General features: G+C 38.8%; 3 protein-coding genes across 3 annotated transcripts; all 3 read left to right on the top strand.

Annotated features, from left to right (window-relative positions):
• Positions 1–1,914: 1,914 nt before the first annotated feature.
• On the top strand, positions 1,915–2,346 carry LOC108846172 (heat stress transcription factor A-4a-like). The gene has a single exon (XM_018619401.2). The coding sequence runs from the start codon at positions 1,915–1,917 to the stop codon at positions 2,344–2,346; it is 432 nt and encodes a 143-aa protein (XP_018474903.2).
• Positions 2,347–9,303: 6,957 nt separating this feature from the next.
• LOC108846154 (agamous-like MADS-box protein AGL81) lies at positions 9,304–10,561 on the top strand. The gene has a single exon (XM_018619380.2). The coding sequence runs from the start codon at positions 9,398–9,400 to the stop codon at positions 10,424–10,426; it is 1,029 nt and encodes a 342-aa protein (XP_018474882.1). The 5' UTR covers positions 9,304–9,397; the 3' UTR covers positions 10,427–10,561.
• A 7,362-nt stretch (positions 10,562–17,923) lies between these two features.
• Positions 17,924–19,262, top strand: LOC108846136 (chaperone protein dnaJ C76, chloroplastic-like; the record flags this gene model as incomplete). The annotated part of the gene is made up of 3 exons (XM_018619360.2): positions 17,924–18,112; positions 18,340–18,413; positions 18,493–19,262. Coding segments are annotated over 3 exons (885 nt in total), but the record flags the coding sequence as incomplete, so codon positions are not given.
• Between the last annotated feature and the right edge of the window lie 4,326 nt (positions 19,263–23,588).

Raw genomic sequence — 23,588 nt, 5'->3', positions numbered from 1 at the left:
GTTCGTAGAGGGATAAATTGATACGTACCAGGTCTCACACCTACCTATTCTCTATCGGTACTCAAGGAAGAAGGCCTAAAAGAGTGAGTAAATAAAAGAGTTGTTGTTTGAGCCCATGAAAGTGTTTCGTATTACATGGGGAATAATCTAGAAGAATAAGGAATAAGATTGTTAGATGACGAAACATGGTACGCATGCTCTGTCTTGATCACGAGGGGTATGCGTATGAGTACGATTGAATAAGAACATGTGTATGAGTGATACTACCAACATCAACATAGTTTCAGATGACTTCTGCTTTGATTTTCAGAACCTTTATGGTGGCAATTTGGTCGGTAACCCTAGCTTCTCTCAAGATTTTCCAGACATGTCTTCAGGCTGTGTTTTTAACAATGATGACAACAGACTACTTCAAGGATTTACTCTACCATCTCTCTAGCTCCACCATTCCTAACGACAACTCTGAGATTCCTAGCAACATAACTGATATGATCATAGAGAGTGAAGATGTTTATGCATTTGCATGTTTTTATTTTGAATATATACGCATATATATAAATGTATTCGGTTAGTTACACTATTCATATATGTATGCATCGTCATATCTTTAATGAAAAATCGTAGATATTCAATGAAACAATTTATTTTGAAACATTGTGATATGTATTTATCTCGTTGATTGTCACCAGCAGATCCTTCTTTTGTCTCAACAGAATAAATTTCAAAACAATTGCTTCTGGTTTACGTTAACTCTCTCACACTCTATATGACAACAAAAACAAAACACCAAACCAAGAAGTTTATAACAAAGAGGACGATCAGGTTGTTGCCAAGGAGCTAAGTAAGTTTAGTTTTCAAAAGAGCAATGGACGTTACAGCGCTGTAGAGAAACACCAGTGCTTTCGAGTAAATACATGTATTTGGTGTGCCTTGTCCAAAGGAGAATAAACACTCCACTCTTCACTTCTTATATACTACTATTAGAGTCCCACATCGACCAAATATATGGTCCTTGGGCAATATGTATGTGTATGGGCAATCCTCCACTCTTGAGCTAGCTTTTGGGTGTGAGTTAGGCCCATCACTAATATGGTATCAGAGCTCATGGTTAAGCCCAGCAAGATGATTTCCCATATAAATAGTTGTCTACCTATGTAGCCTATAAAAATAGCCCATCTTGCTGTGGTATTTCCGAGATGTTGGGCTTGGGCTGTTTCCGTTGGACCGTTTTCCACTCACATCTCGAGAGGGGCTATTAGAGTCCCACATCTAGTCTTAATTTCTTCGAAACAGTATATGTTTCGTAACTTCTTGTTTTATCAAATAAGAATATTGTCTCTTGTATCTATGCTCTGATCAATACTCAAATTCGGTCTATATATATTAATCAAATCATTATGTGGTTTGTTTTGAAAAAAAAAAATTGTTTCTTGACTTGCTACTTTTGATAGATTTGGAGTAAGTTATTTTTTGACAAAAGAGAGGAGCAGAGGAATCGAGACACTGAGCTGGAAGTTGAGATGGTACTTAAAACGCTGCGTTTAAGCACCGAATGCTCAAGCAAAGAGGATTTGGTCACGTGCGGCACTGATTGGTGGCAAAGACGCGGCGTCGTTTTGAGGACAGAGAGCCCATTACTGACCGTTCATATTTTACCGACTATATCTCGACCGTCATACAAAGAAAAAAGGAAATCAGGAAAAAAAAAAGGAAATAGATCATATAATGACCGTTATATCAATCTCTATATAAGGATGTCATAAAGCTTTAGAGCTAATCTCATTCAACCCCTCGTGAAAATTTCCTTTCTACACTATCTCTCAATTTTCGTTTGATTTTCTCAAAGTTTTAGGTTTGAATTTTCTTCTTTTTCATTCACCCATAACTCAAAATCTAGGGTTTCGACCAAGGAAGATGGTTCGCAAACTCCCAACTGGATCTTCTTCATCATTCTACCTCCACTTATATCAGATTGTGGATGATGGTTCGTCGGATCCGATCATCTCGTGGAGCAAAAGCAATGACAACAGTTTCATCGTTTGGGACTTGAAGAGGCTTCGCAGCAACATTCTTCTCAAATCCTCCTCTGTATTGGGCAGAAACTTGTCAGAGTTTCTAGCAAAGCTTCGCTCTCATGGCTTCAAAACAGTCTTCAAGGGCCCTGGGGAGTTGGAGTTTGAACATGATGATTTTGCGAGAAGCCCTCTAATGAAGAAGATGATGGCTAAAGCTCTGTCCGAGAGAATTGAAAAGTTTGATGCTCAGATCAAAGCAATGAAGTGTAAACTCAAAGCCAAAAAAGATTCCCTCAAAGTTGAGAATCTCTTTCAAAACCTGCATATCTGATATGATCAACCAAGAAAAAAATCAAGAAAAGCTCCAAATCAAGAAAAGTGTTGAGTTATAAGGTTGTAACTTTGCTCTGTTTTAGGCTTGATATGTTTGTTTAACCCTCACCTCTCTCGTTTGTTCACTCGTGTGTTTGTGTTTGATAAGAACAGTAAAGACACGCACGGTTTTTACCCAGTTCACGCCTCAGTGTGAGGACGTTACGTCTGGGCCGAGGTTTACTCGGAAATCCACTAGAAAGCTTGGTTACACTTAGCCCTTAGAACAACAACGCTTAAGCTTGCGGCTGCTCTCTGTGTTTCTCACTTGCTCTCTCAACCCTTATGTCTCAGCTGCTGTTGGCTTTTTTATAGCTCGTCACTGACGGTGAGTTGCTAACCTTATCCTCCTCTGCTTTACTCTGCTTTTCCCGTACAGAGGAAGACGACAAAAGCCTAACAAGAAGATGACTGGTTAATTACTCCAGTGTCCTTCTTTACCGTTAAATGACCACGTGAGCTCCGCGTGATTCTTTCTGATTAACGGTCTTTGCTGAAACCTTCGGTGTGAGCTAGAGTCTTTATGACACTTAGGCAATTCTCAACAAAACTCCACCTTGCCGTAGTGTCAACTTGCTTTCTCTTCCTTTCTAGTGTTCTTGATTTCCCCTCGGATCCTGATACTTTTATCAGTTACTGGTAACCCTAAGTGCCTCTAGTGCACTCAGGAACTTGTTCACCGGCAATACTTTAGTAAGCATGTCCGCCGGGTTGTGAACTGTTGATATCTTCAACACCTTTGTTTCACCATCAGTTATCGAGTCTCTGATGAAATGAAACCTTCTCTGAATATGCTTCGTCCTCTCATGGTGGACAGCATTCTTTGCCAAATCTATGGCACTCTGTGATTCACAATGAATCTCCACTGCTCCTTGCTTGAACCCTAACTCGTTCATCAGTTCTTTCAACCAGATTGCTTCTTTTGCTGCCTCTGTCAGAGCGATGTACTCTGCTTTGGTGGTTGAAAGGGCCACCACTGGTTGTAGTCCGGACTTCCAGCTCACTACGTTGCCTCCTACTGTGAACGTATAGCCGGTAATGGATCGTCTCTTGTCCAAATCTGCTGAGTAGTCCGAGTCACAGTAGCCAGTTACCACAAACTCTGCTTCTCCCTTGAACTGTAACTTTGTGTCTAGAGATCCTTGGATGTATCTCAAGACCCACTTGACTGCTTGCCAGTGAGACATAAGCGGCTTACCCATGAATCTGCTTATCATACCAACCAGATAAGCTAGGTCTGGTCTTGACCCTATCATTGAGTACATTATGCTACCGACTGCATTTGCGTAGGGAATATATTTCATCTGATCAGCTTCGTGTTCCCATTCTTTGTCAGTAGCAGACTTAAGCCGCATATGTGCTCCTAGCGGTGTCTTAACTGGTTTACAGTTCTCCATCCTGAAAGATTTCAGTATCTTCTGGAGATACTCTTTCTGTGACAACTCCAAAATGCCTTGATCCCTGTTTCTCTGTATTTCCATACCCAAAATCCTCTTAGCCGGACCAAGATCTTTCATCTCGAAGGTAGAACTCAGACTTTCCTTCAGCTCTTTCATTGTCTTCTTGTCCTTTGATATGATCAACATATCGTCAACATACAGCAGAAGGTAAATCCTGTCTTCTTCTCTGTTCATCTTGAAGTAGACGCAGCTGTCTTTCAAACATCTTGTGTAGCCTGTGTACCTCATAAACTCATCAAATCTCTGGTTCCACTGCCTCAGTGACTGTCTCAACCCATACAACGACTTTCTCAGCAAACAAACTTTCTCCGGAGCATTCTCATCCACGTATCCCTCAGGCTGTTCCATGTATATCTCTTCGTCTAGGTTCCCATGTAAGAACGCGGTCTTGACATCCATTTGCTCAAGTTCCATGTTGAAATGAGCCACTGCTGATAGCATTAGACGAATAGTTACATGCTTCACTACAGGTGAAAATATCTCCTGAAAATCAATGCCTTCTCTTTGAGAGTAGCCCTTTGCAACAAGCCTTGACTTGTGTCTTGCTCTTTCGATCCCAGGAATACCCACCTTTCTTTTGAATACCCACTTGCATCCAATCACTTTCTTCTTCTTTGGTCTATCAACCAAATCCCAAGTATGGTTCTTTTGAAGGGAAACCATCTCTTCATCTGTAGATCCTTTCCAAAGATCTCTTTCTGGTCCACGCCTCGCTTCTGAGTAGCTTTGAGGTTCAAGTACTCCACCATCTTCAGTTAGGTTATATGCAAAACCAAGTTCTCCTAACTCGTCATATCTCCTTGGTGGTCTTGTTGTCCTTCTCTGTCTATCTCTTGCTAGCTGATAGTCCTCAAGACTAGGAGGCAGAAACTCTTCTTCTGATTCATCTTCAGACTCGGAGTTCTGTTCCAGTATTGGAGGAACTCCTTCATTGTTGATGTTAACCTGATCAGTAGCTCCACCTTGAATAACAGCTTCCTTATCTGTAGTCACTATCGGAGTACTTATGACAGTGACTTCAGGATCTGTTGCTGTCTTCTTTGTAGCTTGTTGTTCTTCCTTGGAGTCTTTGTACATGACCTCTTCGTTAAACACAACGTCTTTACTTATCACCACCTTCTTATCATCTATCAGCCACACTCTGTATCCTTTTACTCCTGTAGGATAGCCTAGGAACACACCCTTTTTAGCTCTTGGATTGAGCTTACCTTGACTGGTGTGTACGTATGCGATGCATCCAAAACTCCTCAGACTGCTTAAATCAGGTACTATACCTGTCCAAACCTTCTCTGGTATCTCAAATCCGATAGCAGAGGCTGGAGTTCTGTTGATTGCAAACACTGCAGTTGATGCTGCTTCAGCCCAAAACCGTTTCTCAAGCCCTGACTCGCTTAACATACTTCGAACCTTCTCCATGATTGTTCTGTTCATGCGTTCTGCAATTCCATTTTGCTGTGGGGAGTAAGCACAAGTTCTATGCCTCACCACCCCTTCCTGTTTGCAGAAACCATCAAACTCTCGATTGCAGAACTCAAGACCATTGTCAGTTCTCAACTTCTTTACTTTCTTATTCGATTGATTCTCCACCATAATCTTCCATTCAACAAAGGTTCTGAAAGCTTCATCCTTAGTTCTTAAGAAGAAGATCCAGACCTTCCTGGTGAAATCGTCAATGAACGTAATGAAGTATTGACAATTGCCTATGGAGTTTGGTACTGAAGGTGCTCCCCAAAGGTCTGAATGTATATACTCAAGCTTCTCTTTGGTGACGTGCAAGGCAGTCCCAAAGCTTACCCTGTGAGTCTTCCCATACACACAATCTTCACAAAACTCGAAACCCTTCATCTTGTCTGCTTGTAAGCAACCTTTCTTTATCAACAAATCAGTATTCTTCTTGCTTATGTGACAGAGACGACTGTGCCACAACTTTGACTCGTTCTTGATGCTTACTACTGCATTAGCACTTCCAGCAACTACTTTGCCTTGTAGTATGTATAGAGTTCCGACTTTGTTCCCTTTCAGTACTGTTAAGCAGCCTTTAGTGACTTTCAACACACCATTTTTGGACTGAAACCAACACCCTTGATCTTCTAGAGTCCCCATAGAGATCAAGTTTCTTGTCATACTTGGAACGTATCTCACGTTTGAGATGAGGACTGTAGAGTTATCATCATTCTGGATCCTTATACTGCCTATGCCTTTGATCTCAGAATAGGTTTGATTCGCCATCTTCACTCTTCCTGTCTTTGAATCATCAAATTCGACAAACCAATCCTTCCGTGGGGTCATGTGAAATGAGCACCCAGTATCCATGATCCACTCATCCTCTCTTCCATCGACTACTGCATTTGATTCTTCTTCTGCATTCAAGCCTGCAGCATCGATGACCTGTTCCACGACGTTTGATGTCTCACCCTTCTCTGAGCTGTTTGACTTCTTGTTTCGTTCTTTCCAAACAAAACACTGCTTCTTGTAGTGACCATCTTTACCACAAATCCAACAAGTTTTCTTATCCCCTCTTGACTGTGATCTGTTCTGACTCTTCCCTCTGTCTGAACTTCTACCTCTTCTGTCTGATCTGCCTCTTTCCTGAACGTGCAGCGCTTCTGAACTGTTCTTGCCTTTACCATTCGCCCCAAGTTCAAGACTTTTTGATCGTATGGCTCCAGTAATCTCATCCAGAGCCAACGTTGTCTTCCCATACTTCAAGGTTTCCTTTAACTGATCAAACTGCTTCGGTAGTGACATCAGCAAGACGATAGCTTGATCCTCATCTGGAACTGTAACCTTCACGTTCTCCGAATCTGATATCAGTTTGAAGAAATCGTTTACGTTTTCTTCCATCGTCATGTCTTCAGACATCTTGTACCCATATAACCTCTGCTTGAGGTATATTCTGTTTGGTAACGACTTAGCCATGAACAGCTTGTCAAGCATCCTGAGCATCCCGGCTGCTGAGGGCTCCTTTATGACTTTCCTAAGGACATGATCTCCCAGGCTTAGGATGATCGTAGATCTTGCTTTTCCCTTCTTCTCTTTGAGAGTTTTCTCCTTGAGAATCTGTTCCTCCGTCTTGTCGGAAGCTTGAGCAGTGGATGCTTCCTCTCTCTCAGCATCGACGACTCCTTCGTCTTCAAGACCTTCCAGCAACCCCAGTAGCTCCAAGTGAGCTAACAACTTCTCTTTCCAGAGCACGTAATCTCCATCTCCGTCGAACTTCTCTACCTCCGAACGCCTCGAGGTCATATCGTGCATAAAGGGCAAAGCTTTTCCAGAAAAGCTTCGAGCTTTACAAAGTTCCAACCTTTCTCCTCCTTCCCAGCCAGTAACCTGGCTCTGATACCAATTGTTGAGTTATAAGGTTGTAACTTTGCTCTGTTTTAGGCTTGATATGTTTGTTTAACCCTCACCTCTCTCGTTTGTTCACTCGTGTGTTTGTGTTTGATAAGAACAGTAAAGACACGCACGGTTTTTACCCAGTTCACGCCTCAGTGTGAGGACGTTACGTCTGGGCCGAGGTTTACTCGGAAATCCACTAGAAAGCTTGGTTACACTTAACCCTTAGAACAACAACGCTTAAGCTTGCGGCTGCTCTCTGTGTTTCTCACTTGCTCTCTCAACCCTTATGTCTCAGCTGCTGTTGGCTTTTTTATAGCTCGTCACTGACGGTGAGTTGCTAACCTTATCCTCCTCTGCTTTACTCTGCTTTTCCCGTACAGAGGAAGACGACAAAAGCCTAACAAGAAGATGACTGGTTAATTACTCCAGTGTCCTTCTTTACCGTTAAATGACCACGTGAGCTCCGCGTGATTCTTTCTGATTAACGGTCTTTGCTGAAACCTTCGGTGTGAGCTAGAGTCTTTATGACACTTAGGCAATTCTCAACAAAAAGGCTAGAGAATCTCTTACGGATCTGATCAAAGTTTCATCTCTTCTTGTAATGAAACTTGTTATTTCTTTTGGAATCCGTATATGTTTTGTAAACTTCTTGTTAACGTTGTGCATTTTTCAGAAGCAGTATATGTTTTGTAAATTCATGTTCTATATTATGAGAATAGTAAATCGGCTTTACTTCCAATGTTTACTAGTTTCTTGTGTGTCTATGTTTCTATCAGTTTGCAAGTTCGGTATAATCAAATAAACATGCATGTGGTTTTGTTTTGAAAGAGAGATGTTTCTTTACTTCCTCTGTAGATTGTCAATCACGTTTTAATCTTAAATTGCATATAACTACTACATCATGTTCTTCGATTCTTTTGTCTCCTAAGAGGCTTTGAAATCTTCATGTGGGGTATATCAACAGAACCAATAACATTTTGCAAGAACATTATTTCTCATCGCAGTGATCTTCGAGCCAATATAGCAGCTTGTATCATCACTTCGAACATATGCCTCTCTAGCTAATCAAGTTCTTTTAGATTCTCAACAAGTTCTTTACCCACACGGTAATCTTTCTGGCTGGTGAACAAATGGTAGCTAACGCATCAGCTTCTTGCTCGTTCAAGAAGATGGCAAGCTTCACAAGATCAGATTTCGGGTACTCTCCAGTCACATTATACCCCTGTTCTGTTCCCTTTTATTTTTCTACCTTGTGAACTTTTAACTTTCACTAAAAAACAGTTGCTTCATGTTACAACATTCTTATTTATGGTAGCAACACTCACAAGCTTCTCTAGTTTGCTCTTTGATTATAGCGTGTCTTTTGATTAAATCATCTCCACATGTTAATTTGAGTTTTTAGTTTTGGAATGATTCATGTGGAAGTTTTGTTTGCCTTAGATCTCCTGTCTCTTAGTCTCTTAGTTCAAGCCTAAATTGTTTTTTCTCATTTTATGGAGAAATTACTTTTGACAGAAGAAGAAAAGGCAAAACAGAGGAATCGAGTAAAGAAGTGAAAGAATGATGCTGAGCTGGCACTAAGTTGATGAGGTGGAAGTGCAGTTGAAACTTGAAACTCAAGTCTTTGGAGAAAAAGAAAATGTCTTTGGAGAACACAATCGATTAAACGCTGCGTTTGAGCACCGAATCCTCAAGCAAAACAGAACTTTTAAAACCGTGCGTTTGCAGTTTGGGCACGTGCGACATTGATTGGTAGATTTATATTTTGAGGATCAAACGACAAGCCCGTAACTGGTAAGTTTGATATCAAACTTTGTGTTGTGCGTGATTCGCCAGCTCAACTGATATCGTACAAAAATCTATCAAACAAAATCTAGAGGCACGTGTGTTCACTGATGAGGGGAGAGAGAGAGAGAACGGTAAAAAAATCTGAAGTAAATCTTTTCTTTTGTTATATTAACTTGAATGTGAGTTTACAAAGTCTTGAAGTAAATCTTTTCTTTTCTCACAAACCTCAACGGCTAAATAATTTTCTGAAGTAAATATTTCCTTTTTTCGACCGCAAGTCAAAGAAAAATCTATAAATATATAATTAGACTCTCCAATTCACAAAAGTTTCTATCACAAGTTTCATTTGTTTTCTTCTTTTCTTCTTCGTGTGCGAGAAAAATAGAGAGTTGTTTCGAGAATCAAACAAGAAAAGCCACCACCATGCGACCACCTCTTTCTTCCAATTCGTCTCCTTCTTCTTATTCACTCGCTGCAACGAGTTTGCAAAGCAGACTCTTGACGATATTCAAGAAAGCTCAGGAGCTTACAACTCTCTGTGATATCGAAGCCTGCGTTATTCATTACGGACCTGACGGAGAACTGAGGACATGGCCCGAGAACAGAGACAAAGTGAGAGACTTGGCTCTCCGCTACATCCAGTTAGACCAAGCCACGAGACGCAAGAAAAGCCTCAATCTTTACGAGTTCCTCAAGAAGAATAAGAAGACGACGATGACGACCAGCAGTTTCAAGAAGAGGGCCAAGAAGAATATTCAAGAATTGAAGTATCCAGTCTCTGATCATTACTCTGTCGATCAAATCAACCAACTGATTCAGTCATTGGAACTAAGTTACTCTACTCTGCAAGAACGGCGTCGTTTCCTTGCGGCAAAGGCAAACTTGGAGGATCGTCAACATCTTGGGACCCAATCTTTAAACCCTAGCCAGTTCACCAAGTACCCACAAGAGTCTATGTTTATAAATCAGGAGCTTTGTGCTTATGATCAGACCAGCAACAACAACTTTCAACATCTTTGCGTTTCAGATCACTCAGCGGCACAAGAATCTGGGTTACCTTATCAGTTGATGCCTTATGGTGGTGGTTATGATCAGAACATGTGTACGGGTAACAACTTTCACGTCTCCTCAAACACACAAGATTACTCAGTGTTCCCACTAGAGTTACAAGAATCTGTGAGTAACTACGGTTTGAATCAGTTGATGCAGCATGAGCCATATGGCTTTGATCAGAACATGTATATGAGTGATATTACCAACAACTTCAATGTTGTAGATCCTTTTCTCTCAAACATGCTTCCAGATGACTTCTGCTTTGGTTTTCAGGACCCTTGTGGTGGTAATATGGTCGGTAACCCTAGCTTCTCTCAAGATTTTAATCTCGATATGTCTTCAAGCTGTGTTTATGAGAACCGACTACTGCTTCAGGAATCTACTCTACCATCTCTCTAGCTCCACTATTTGTCACGACATCTCTGAGATTCCTATCAGTTCACCTGATGAAGTAGCTGACCATAAAAGTGAAGATGTTTATGCATCTGCATGTTTTTATTTTGAATACGCATATATATATATATAAATATAACTGCAAAGCATAAGCTTTTTAAGCAGACCTTTTGTTTGGTTTAGTACCCTATTCATATTATCATATATGTATGCATGGTCATACCTTTAATGAAAACTCGTAGAACTTCAATGAAACCGTTTATGTTAAAACATTGTGATATGTATTTCTCTTGTAGATTGTCACAGAAGATACATCTTTTGTCTCAACAGATGAAAAATATAATTTGAGTATGGAAACTCATGATTACTTCAAGGAAGGAAGGATATAGTCACCTGTACCTGATACTGTAATATCTCTAATTAGTACTGTTAATAAATTATAAACTTGCAAAATGATTTTTGTTTTTTCAGCACAGAAAATTACTGAAACAGAGTTGAAAAAAGTAGAATGTTATTAGATACTTGTGGTAATTGTTCTTACAAGCTTGACTTGTGAAGACCACAACTAGTCAACTAGTCTAGAGGTTGAGTGGACAACTTGTCAGAAATTCTCTCCAGTCTTTTACCTATCAAAATTACCAAACTCACCGAATTTTGTTAGTTAGCCTCATGAGCAAACCACAAGGATCCAATTCCGGTTGAATATATCGATAATTTGGCCTAAGGAACATGTTAGAGAGGTTCTAGGAGAGAGCCGATATATCCGAGATATGGTTGTTGCAGATGATGATAGAGTTGTAAGATAAGTGTAATATAGATTTGGATAGATTTGAGTCTATCTCTATTATAAGTGAGATGTATATATTCAGTTGTAACGTGAGATGTGAATGATAAGTATTCTTCAACATATTCTCTCTGTTCTCTCTGTTCTTTCATGGTATCAGAGCCACAAGGAGGTTAAGTAAATCTTTCTATAGGCGTAAGACGAGAGAAGAGATATGAGTGGAGAAAAAGATGGTGTGAAGAGTGGAAAGGAAGTTGTGAGTTCTTCTGGTGTAAGCTTGGAAGGTACGATGTCTCCGTATTACCTTGCTCCATCAGATAATCCGGGAACGTCGATCAGCCCAGTGATCCTAACCGGAGAGAACTATGCCGAGTGGGCATGTGAGCTTGAAAACGCTTTACGAGCTAAGCGTAAGATAGGGTTCTTGAACGGAACCTTGAAGATCCCGAGTGATGTAGAGAAGCCTATGGAGGCTGAGATGTGGCGGACGGCGAACTCCATGATTGTTGGGTGGATCAGGGCTTCGATTTCACCTGCAATTCGCTCAACTGTTCCATTCTCGCCGGATTGTTGTAAGCTGTGGCTTGAACTCAAGAAGCGGTTCTCGGTGGGAAGCGCGGTGCGAGTGCACCAACTCAAGGCGGAGCTTGCATCATGTAAGCAAGACGGATCTACTGTCATGGATTATTTTGGGAGGTTATCTCAGAAGTGGGAGGAGTTGCTTAACTGCAAACCAATCCCAACATGTACTTGTGAGGCTTCAGAAGTGTACGCCAAGGAGTATGAAGAAGAAAAGGTACACCAGTTTCTTATGGGCCTTGATGAAGCAAGATACAGCAATGTTTGTACAAACATTATTGGACTCGAGCCTTTACCTGATCTCAACTCTGTATATCAACGAGTGGTGAGGGAAGAGAAGAGGCTTGGAGCATCACGTGTTGAGGCAAAAGAAGCTCCAGTTGGCTTTGCGACCAATACTGCGCCAAAGACAGGAGAAGACTCAACGTTGAGTGGTCTTATGGCAGCAATGGCGAAGAGTCGTAGCTCGGTGATATGCGCTAACTGCGGTAGGAGTGGTCATGAGAAGAAGGATTGTTGGCAGATCATAGGTTTTCCTGAGTGGTGGACTGAGAGGAATCAGGGAAATGGAAGAGGTGGCAGAGGCAGGGGACGAGGAAGAACAAACTCATCTCGTGCTAATGCAGCTCAGGGTCCAAGTGTGTCTTCATCTGGTACCAAGGGATCACCAATTCCGGGACTGAGTGCAGAGCAATGGGCGTCCTTGGCGTCGTTGATCGAGCAGCAGAAGCCATCTCCAATACCTGACAGGTTAAATGGTAAGGTACAAACTGGTGAGGTTATCATTGACACCGGAGCATCGCACCATATGACAGGAGATGTGTTGTTACTTAGCGATGTTCGTAGTATCATACCCTGTCCGATAAGCTTTGCTGATGGTAGTCACGTGATGGCTACCAAGAGTGGAAGCCTACGGTTGTCAATGAACTTGACCTTAACCAATGTTCTTTATGTCCCGAACTTGAACTGTACTTTGTTGTCTGTGGCAAAGTTGCTCCGACAGACTGGTTGTTTTGCGGTATTTACAGATACTTTGTGTGTTTTGCAGGACCTTTTTACGAAGACTCTGATTGGAGTCGGTGAAGTCAAAGATGGTGTTTATGTTTATCGGGATGTTACTATAAAGAGGGGCTACAGAGTGAAAGCTTCAGAGGATCAAGCTGTGTGGCACCGACGTCTAGGACATCCCGCTTATGGTGTTTTGCGATTTTTGCCTTTTGTATCTGGTTTTAAAGAAGTTGAGAATAAGTTTGGTGGTTGTGACATTTGTTTTCAGTCTAAACAAACCAAAGAAGTTTTTTCAGACAGTCTTAATAAAAGTTCAAGTTCTTTCGATTTGATTCATGTAGACCTATGGGGTCCGTATCGGGTACCATCCTCGTGTGGAGCAGTATATTTTCTCACCATATTAGATGACTACTCGAGAGCTGTGTGGATACATCTATTATTAGAGAAAAGTGAGGTGAAAACTGTACTGCCGAATTTCATTGCTCTTTCAGGTCGACAGTTTGGGAAGCAAGTGAAGAGTGTGAGAAGCGACAATGGGACGGAGTTCATGTGCTTGTCTAAGTACTTTGCTGAGGCTGGAATTATACACCAGACGTCTTGTGTGGGGACTCCGCAGCAGAATGGTAGGGTGGAGAGAAAACATCGCCATATACTGAACGTTGCTCGTTCTATCCTGTTCCAAGCAGGGTTACCAGTGAAATTTTGGGGAGAGAGTGTACTGGTTGCTGCCCACCTTATAAACAAGACTCCGACGAAGTTGCTTAAAGGTAAAACTCCCTACGAGTGTTTGTATGGGAAGCCACCTTCCTACGATGAGATAAGGACTTTCGGCTGTTTATGTTATGTACACAAGTCTAGGAGAGACAAGGATAAGTTTGGTGTGAGAAGCAGGAGATGTGTTTTTCTTGGTTATCCTTTTGGCAAGAAGGGGTGGAAGTTATATGATCTTGACGAAAAAAAGTTCTTTGTGTCGAGGGATGTAGTGTTTGATGAGATGAGATTTCCTTATGCAGAGAAGGAGTGTACTGAGAAGAGTGGAAAGGAAGTACCTCTTACCTTGCCTCCGGTGGTCGTAGATGTGTGTGACGAACATGATCAGGAAGCTGCGACGGAAGATAGGGGGACCAGTACAGTTGTTTCTCCAGTTACCGAAGAAGTATCAAACGCAGGAGATGTGGAAGTTGAGAAGCAAACATCTCAGGTTGCAGCAGAAGAAAGCTTGGGACGAGGTCATAGGCAAGCAGTTCCCTCTGTGAGACTTAGTGATTACGTTGTCTACAATGCTCAAGCACATCCTGATAAACATAACACTGTCGCCGGCACACAATCAGAGTCATCGGGGTCAGGTAAGACACACACTCTGTATCCTATTATCGATTATGTTACTGACGAGCATTTCTCAGATGCGCATCAAGCTTTCCTTGCAGCTGTTAGTGCTGGTGTCATACCAAGAAACTACAAGGAAGCGTTTGGTGATAAAAATTGGAACAAGGCAGTGAAAGGTGAAGTAACTGCTCTTGAACTCAATAGAACATGGGATGTTGTTGACCTACCTGCTGGGAAGAAAGCTATAGGAAGCAAGTGGGTATTTACTATCAAGTACAATGCAGACGGGACGATAGAAAGGTATAAGGCTCGACTGGTGTGTTGTGGAAATCATCAAGTCGAGGGTGTGGATTATGAGGAGACCTTTGCACCTGTTGCAAAGATGGACACTGTGCGGACTCTGCTAGAAGTTGCAGTTGCAAAGAATTGGGAAGTGCATCAGATGGATGTGCACAACGCCTTCTTACATGGAGAGTTAGAGGAGGAAGTTTATATGAGATTACCACCAGGCTTCCAATCAGACGATCCCAACAAGGTTTGTAGGCTAAGGAAGTCGCTTTATGGTTTAAAGCAGGCACCAAGATGTTGGTTCGAGAAGTTATCTAAGGCGCTTGAGAGCATGGGTTTTGTGCAATCTTACGAAGATGCTTCTTTGTTTATGTTCGGCAAGGGAGATAAGAACATTAGAGTCCTCATATATGTGGATGATTTAATTGTGGCAGGGAATGATCTCGAGCTAATCCAAAAGTTCAAGAAACGGTTGAGTGAGAAATTTCACATGAAAGATCTTGGGAAAGCCAAGTATTTTCTGGGTATTGAACTTGCAAGAGGACCGTTAGGAATGTTTATTTCACAGCGCAAGTACGCTTTGGATATAGTCAATGAAGCTGGGTTACTTGGGAGCAAGCCTGCGATCACACCGATGGAAGCCAACCACCAGCTACTGCGAAATAAGAGTCCTTTGATGGAGGATCCAGCGAGGTTTAGGAGAGTAGTCGGGAGACTCGTGTACTTGACAATAACACGTCCAGACTTGTGTTACTCTGTGCATGTTCTTTCTCAGGTAATGCATGAGCCGAGAGAGGCTCATTGGGACGCTGCAATGAGAGTGATTAGGTATCTCAAGGGGACGCCGGGACAAGGGATCATGTTAAAGGCGAGTAGTGATCTGCAGATCCGAGCTTACTGTGATTCGGATTGGGCAACTTGTCCACGGACTAGGCGTTCTTTGTCTGCGTATATGGTGTTATTGGGAAACTCTCCTATTGCTTGGAAGACGAAGAAGCAAGATACTGTGTCGCATTCATCAGCAGAAGCGGAGTATCGAGCTATGTCAGATGCGCTGAAGGAGCTGCAGTGGTTGAAAAGGTTATTAGCTGATCTTGGCGTTAGACATGATGCTCCAATGGAGTTATATTGTGACAGTAAATCCGCAATCTATATAGCAGCTAACCCTGTGTTCCACGAGCGAACCAAACATATAGAGAAGGATTGTCATGCGGTGAGAGATGCGGTCAAGGCTAAACTCATAGCAACAAGACATGTACGGACAACTGAGCAGCTTGCAGACATATTGACAAAGTCGTTGGGCAGTTCTCCATTTCGATACTTGTTGTCCAAGTTTGGAGTGTATGACTTACACGCTCCAACTTGAGGGGGAGTGTTAGAGAGGTTCTAGGAGAGAGCCGATATATCCGAGATATGGTTGTTGCAGATGATGATAGAGTTGTAAGATAAGTGTAATATAGATTTGGATAGATTTGAGTCTATCTCTATTATAAGTGAGATGTATATATTCAGTTGTAACGTGAGATGTGAATGATAAGTATTCTTCAACATATTCTCTCTGTTCTCTCTGTTCTTTCAGAACATGATTTCAACAGTAGATCGTAATTATGTCGATTCTTCCATTCATCTAACGCTTTGGTATCCTCTGTATTGTGTGCAAGTGCTTAGTTTGGATCACATATCATATAAATCTCATGAATTCCCCAAAATCAAATCACACACAAATAAACGAGCAGTTCTCGTCTGTGAAATATGTTCAATGGTGATTGTGACAACATGTTATAATCCAGACAAGTGCTACTGATCCCAAGAAGCTGATTTGTTCAGTTAAGCGATGCTGTGCGATTCGGACATTTACCAACAGATTCACTTGCAAGAATCGTGGACTAATTCTGCATGTGCCGACCAAAGATGGAGTGAAAAGTTTACGGAAGCTTTGGCTTTTAAGGTATGGAAGAAGAACTCCTGTTTCTATATCTTAATCAGTCGAATCACCTATGCTTATTTTAACAGTTTATGAGGGAGCTAAGAGTTTTCTTTGTTTGAATATTATTGACAATTATTCCCAATTATGTTTGAACACTAGCCAATTACTAACCAGAAACAAGTAGGAGATAGTCCAGCTTATAGCATATGACTGGTGTTACCAAATGGACCATCTATACTTAGTAAATAAACACACTGCACACAAGCACGCAGAAGGCTTGTGCAGGTAAATGGAGCTACTTCTTACCTCTCTCTCATCGGAACACAAGGACAGTTCCAAAAGCCCTGTCCAACCTCAGCACCTTTATCATCATAATGCCTACACCCAAGAATACATATTTCTCTAACAGCTCAAGAAGAGACTCTAAGCTATTTATAAACATTTTATAAAGTCTTATAAAGGTTTTATAATTTTTTATAAACTCTTCAAAACCCATTAAAACCTTTTATAAACCCTTACAAAACTTTTATAAACTTCTTATAAACCTATTTAAACCCTTCATAAACATATATAAACCCTTATCAATAATTTATAGACCCTTATAAATTACATATAATTTTTTATAAACACCTATAAGTTGTTTGTAAACCCTTTATAAATTCTTATAAACCCTTATAAACATTTTTAAAACCCTTATAAATGGTTTATAATCTCTTTAGAAGTTCTTATAAACCTTATAAAATTATTTACGAACTCTTATAAATGATTTGTAATTTTATAAAACATTTTATAAACTCTTACAAATTTTTGTAAATGGTTTTATAAACTCTTGCAAATAGATTTATAGACTTTGAAATAATTTGTGAACTTTTATTACTGATTTCTGAATTACTTTTTCCTTCTTAAAATTACCAAAGAAATGTCAAGTTTTGGAATCATATGTACATAGGAGGCGGGAGAAGAGACAAGTGTGAAAATATCTGGCAAGAACTCACTATTGCGTTTGGATATGTTGATATTGTTGGTTTCCATTATAGTATAAGGAAACCGAACAGTGCAGTGAAGACAGCGTCTCTGCCGTTTTGTTTTGTTTTGTTTTGTTTTGGATGGCTTGTAAATGAAGCAACTTGTGGTTTTTTTTTTATGTTTTGTAACAATAGGATATTATCTATAATGAAGGTAAATGTCTCTCACCTATCCGGTTTTTTTTCTTTAATAAGTCATGTGTGCAGGTAGTTGCTTTGTTTCATTTGCGAGAGTATGTTTATTATAAATGATGTCCCAAATAAGCTATATGTAAGGCTTTCTGTTGCAACCCTCTTATATTAGCCCTGTTCGTTTGGCCGCCGCACGTACCTGCGGCTGCGGCTGCGTCAATGTTTTCTTTAGACGTTTGTTCGTTTCATCGACGCGGGTATCGGCGTCTGCGGCCGAACGCAGCAGGTCTGCGTTTGACGCCATAAATTCCGGCGTCTATGACGTAAATCCGCATCTATTTACTGCAATTACAATTTTACCCCTAACCTAATTTAATATTTACAAAAAACTGTCATCACATAAATCTATTGATGCCGCTTCTCTTCTCCATTGAAGCCGCTTCTCTTCTCTTCACCTCTACAGACGCATCTGGAGCTCTCTCCATCTCCAACCTCTCTCAAGCTCGCTCTCCATCTCCAACGCATCTCAAGCTCGCTCTCCACCTCTCGACCCTCTCTCCATCAAGCTTCGTCTCGTCTCTCACACCATCTCCAGAGCTCTCTCTCTCGATCTCAAAACCCAGGTGAGACTCTCTTCCATCTCTGCGTGTTGATGAATGTGTTGTGTGTGTGTTTGAGATTTTGATGCGTCTGTGTATATGGGTTTGTTGCTGTTGCATAACTTGAATGAAATTATAGCCTCAAGAAGTGTTTGAGATTTTGATGTGTCTGTGTATATGGGGTTTTCTGTGTTTTAGATTTTTATTACAGATCATGTTGATGAATGGGTTGTGTGCTTGCTTTGTCTCAGGCTCTCTCAGCTCTCAGGCTTCTCCATAGCATCTTTGTCTGTGTATCAAGCTCTCCACAAGAGAGAGCTCACAGGTGAGAGTGTCTTTTACCTTGTCTTAAGCTGCAACTTGAACTGTCGGATACTGAGTAGCTGTGTATGTCTTTTGAGCAGGAGAGTGAGTGCAGTGGAAGAAATCAGGTCTATCTCTAATTGGCTATACTGGAGATCATCACCCTACTCAAAACCATTGAGTCCTGATTCAAACATGAGTCTCACTTTCACCAAACGGAAGAAAGCAGCAGAACCAAACATCAGAAAGCTTCAAGATGCTGTTGCAGCAATGAAACAAGCAGAACAGAGCGGTGAAACCAAAGAAAGACGAGGACCAGCTTCCATGGTTGGAGAAGATTACTGGATTCCATCAAACCTAGCTCTTCCCTCATCCGGAAACACCAGTACCGAGACAACTTCGGCTCCGCAAGTGACTCATAAGAACACTCCATCTGAAGACAAGGCTACTAGTAGTAGTAGAAGAGAATATACAAGGCAGAACTTCAAGATACAGAAGTTTCCAATCGGAACAGCCACAGTAGCAGTGTTCCTGGTTCAGTTCCAAGCCAGCTACAGAGCCCCTGAGCTCAGTGACCATATAGGTGGCTCGTTGGCTCTGTCTATAGTTAACAGCCCATGGCAGCAGATTTTGTTAGCTGGGGTTACCTGGTACTTCATCGGTGCAATGTTACTCCAGCTTGTGGAAGCTATCCAATCCAAGCAAGAAGATAAAGAAGCATAGACCTAATATACATATGTACAGCATATCCGTTTTAATATGTAACAGCGAAGATATTACTACAGTATATATACAACAAGATAAGTGCTTACTGAATTTATTCCTGACAAAACAATTTAAAATTTTTATTTAAGAGTCAATAAGCATTATATATTAGTTGCCATTATATATTAAGCAAAATGAATTTGATAGAGGTCGTTTACCATATTAAATTATGTTTTAGTTAATGATTTGATTTTTCTTTGATTATAACTTTGATTATCATTTATATGTGATAGTTATTAAGACTTGTTGTAATATTTTTTTTATCTACCAATTTAATTTCATGTTTCTTTTATCTATAACACATATTTGCCTTATTTGTTTGAAGTGATAATTTCGAAAATTAAATGTATGATTTAGTTTTATGACGAAAATATTGTTATATTTGTATATTTGACCAAAAAAATATTATCAAGTAAAAATAATATTTTTATGGATGTAAATATATTTAAACTATATTTTATTTATTTACAAGACAATGTTATAAATTTTAAAAATAAAATATGAATAAAATGATCATAGCCGCAGCGTCTATCAAACGAACAACACTTAATTATGCTTCCTGCGTGGGCGTCGGCGTCAGAGTCAACTTCCTACGTCTTCGAAACGAACAACAATCAGCGTCGGCGTCGGCGTCGGCGTCTATGAAACGAACATCTGATAAACGAGTTTGACGCAGCCGTTGACGCCGACGTCGACACCGAGGCTGACGCTAAAACCGGCGGCAACCAAACGAACAGAGCTATTATATGTGCCATGTTCTTCACATACTTCTTTTTAACACAAAAACAAAACATATCTTGATCTTCATCACATGGTCCATATTTGAATGATAATCTTTATCTGAGCAAACTCTCTTTTCCTAATCTTTATCTGAGCAAACTCTCTCAAATATAGATATAATCTATATTTGAATGTTGGATAATCACTTTTTGATTGTCTTGTGGTTCTCTTCTGGCTTCATAAATCTTCGGAGGCAATCTCAAAGATGTGAAAAATTTAATTCTATCTAACTGCAAAACGAAATAAAACAAAACTTATCAAGTATATTACTTTATAAAACGATGATGTTAACTTTTAATCATGCACTAAAGATGCCTTATCCAGCATAATGTTCATGTATTAACGATAATAGTTTTACAAAGAATATAGAATAATACAAGACAAAACTTCTCAAATTCACACATTTATATATTGTTTTATAGACAACATATGATCAACTCTTGTTTAATAAATTCTTTATAGAACCTTTGTAAATGGTTAGTTGTACTATCAATAATATCCTAAAACCCAGATTTATCAATGGTTTTAAATTCTTTAAAATGCAGTGTTCACTATCCGACAATCTTTCTCTTAACCAAAAATTTTCAAATGACAAGTTTAAATCAACCTTATTTGTTTTTTAATAACAAAAGGAAAAAAATTCTAAAAATTACTTGAACCCAGATTTATAAATATTTATAAATTTTCAAAAATTCAATGTTCACTATCGAAACTTTTTCTCTTAGATTAAATCATTCAAATGAGAAGTCTAAGCCAACATTCTTTGATTTTATGATACAAAAAGAACAAACTAAAAAAAAACTTGAAACAAAAAAAAACACAAATTAGAAACATACAAGTTGTGAATCATGCACATGAGTCGACATTTTTGAGGTTTTGAGTCTCCATCCGTAATCGCTCTCGGCTCCGGCTACGTGAGAAATAGAGAAGATGGATCTCATCGCCGTTGGATGCTTTCTACACAGAAGACGATGTTTGGAAGAAACTTAGATAAGTTAGGATCACTTTCGTCTTTTACATATTAATGAATGTGGTATTTATGAAATTTTTTATTGGTGGTAAAGTTGAATAGTGGTACCAAAGAAAGTGTCTAACTAAAATTTTCCAAAATCCAAAACAAAAACATAAATTTTTTTATTTTGAAATCCTTGAAGGAATAACGCCAACACCGGACATGTGTTAGACTATGGTTGGAAATAATTTTTTTATAAAGAGAAAGAAGAGTGAATTTGCCATAGGAGGGGAGGGGGGGGGGGAATGGTAGTGATGGGGGGGGGAAGAAAATTGGGGGGATTTAGTGTATGGAATGCAAATAGGGTGAGTTTGGTATGTAGGGAGTGCAATTATTCGAGATAGAAAAAGAACAATATCTGAAAATTGAAACGTTTAAATCATTATTTAATTCTATTAATTTTTGGTAGGAAGTAAGTTGGTATAAATAATTAAATGATAACAACCCAAAAAAATAGACAGTTTGCCCTAATTTTCTCTCTTCTCTTTCATTCTTTAAAAGCCTCTTCCGCCGTTTTTGATGTTTTTCGATTAAAATTTTAAGCTCAGGAATTATGCCCTTCTAGCTTTTTCTTTGTTTTTATGTCTTTTCCTTTTGATCTATTTTTTTTAAGAATAGATACAATTTACACCATCATATATGAAGTTCTATGTAATATATGATGAACAATTTTACAGATAATGATTACATAATAAAACTTTTCCCAAAACACTTAGTGTCCGAATGGAGCAGCGGGACAAGTGCAGTTCCCCCGCCATATGCAGTTCTTCCGCACTACATTCACCATTCACGATTTTCTGTTTGTAAAAGCAGTTTAAGCGGAGATCTGCATGTAGTTCAATATTTTTTGTCTTTTTGTGGAAAAAGTAGGAGATCTGCGTGCAGATCTCATCCGCCCACATTTGGTGGTATTGGTCTGCTTTTTTTTTGTTTGGTTGTCAATAGATAACTTTGTTACAACACATAACTTTAATATATATTATATATATATTTAGTTTCATGAATATAATATGTTTATTTTATGTTATTTACAACTTTAATAATACAAAATTATCATTTTCTATTTATTATTTTTTGTCATATAATTTTACTTTTTAAAATAATTATTTTAATATAATACATATTTCAATATATTATGTATATATATAGTAATATAGTTTAAATATGTATACTAATGTAAGAAATGCTTATTTTTGGATCACACAAATATATAGTAATATAATTATATGTATACTTATGAAGAAAGATGTATATTTCATTTATATATTTAATTATGATATGTATTATAAAAATATATAATATAATTGAAATATGAACAATAATGGAAGAGGTATATCATTAAATTTTTATTTTAAAATTGTGATATTATGGATTTAGTGCAATAATTTTTGTTATTTATGTACTATATTTATATATTATACATTTTGATATATTTTAATATAATCTTTTAAACATTTAATCTACTTTATTTGGATTTTTATTATTTAAAACTATGATAACTGTTTGTTCTGATTTTTTCGAATTTCTCCTGCATATTTTGTAACTCTTATGTTTGATCCGCTTGATCTGCACTTTTCCTACTTGATCTGCTTGATCTGCACTTCTCCTGATTGATCTGCTTGATCTGCTTGATCTGCACTGCTTGAACCGCTTTTACCATTCGAAGCCTTAGATTGATGGACATCTGACACTTTTGATGGAGATATTCTCTCTGCTGCGGATGATCACAGCGAACGGGTCAGCCTGCAGCACTCTTGAACCTCCAATAAACTTTACATCCTAAACCAGTAAGAAATTATATTGTCTTGATTCAAACTCTTCTCTCTCTTTTTTTTTTGTTGATTGTAGCCTTCATATTGACTTTGAGAAAAAATTGGTGAAAAATCTAGCTTCTTATTTATGGCTGTGTCTAAAAATCTTATGTCAAATTATGATTTTTTGATGTGCAGGTGCGATGGTGGATGTGTTCGGCTTCTTCGGTACTGGCCGTCTTCGTTAGTTTGGCGCTTCAGTTTTGGTGTTCAGGTCTATTGCTATCATCCTCTCCTTTTTCGGTAAGTTCTCAATTCTTCTCTAGGCCTGTTGGACAAATGTTTATTCTTTTTTTTTGTCATCGGACAAATGTTTATTCATGATGCATGAATAAGGCTATTTCGTGGATTGCTTTTTACTTTGGTTCCATAGAAGAGTTTTATTTGTTATTAGGAGTTTTTCTGCGCTATCCCCATCCACATAAAATATATTTTTAAATATAATATTATTTTACTTAAAAAATAAAGTTACATTTTTTATTATTATTTTATATTTTGATTTCACATGTTTGAAAAAGTAAAACCATAAATGTACATTTTAGTTTTATTTTATTTTGATTTGATTTAACTATTTCAGTTGATGTGATTTCAATAGTTAAAATTACATTTTATAAAAATATTTGTTATATTAGACTGTATTTATTTATTTTGAATATGTCTATTATTCTTAAAATTTAAATCTGTTTTAATTTAAATATATAAATTCTAATAAATTTCATTTTTTGTTTCAGTTAAAATACGTTAAATGGTAAAAACCAATATTCTAGTTAGCCTAATAAACTGATAAATTTAATAAAAATTAATCAGTTAACTATTGACAATTTATTAT

Source organism: Raphanus sativus, chromosome 1 (assembly GCF_000801105.2).
Source record: "Raphanus sativus cultivar WK10039 chromosome 1, ASM80110v3, whole genome shotgun sequence".
Taxonomy (NCBI): Eukaryota; Viridiplantae; Streptophyta; class Magnoliopsida; order Brassicales; family Brassicaceae; genus Raphanus; species Raphanus sativus.
This window is presented reverse-complemented; position numbering and strand designations above follow the sequence as displayed.

Coding starts and splice junctions, on each gene's coding strand:
- LOC108846172 (XM_018619401.2), top strand. CDS start 1,915: ATGGTTCGCAAACTCCCAACTGGATCTTCTTCATCATTCTACCTCCAC.
- LOC108846154 (XM_018619380.2), top strand. CDS start 9,398: ATGCGACCACCTCTTTCTTCCAATTCGTCTCCTTCTTCTTATTCACTC.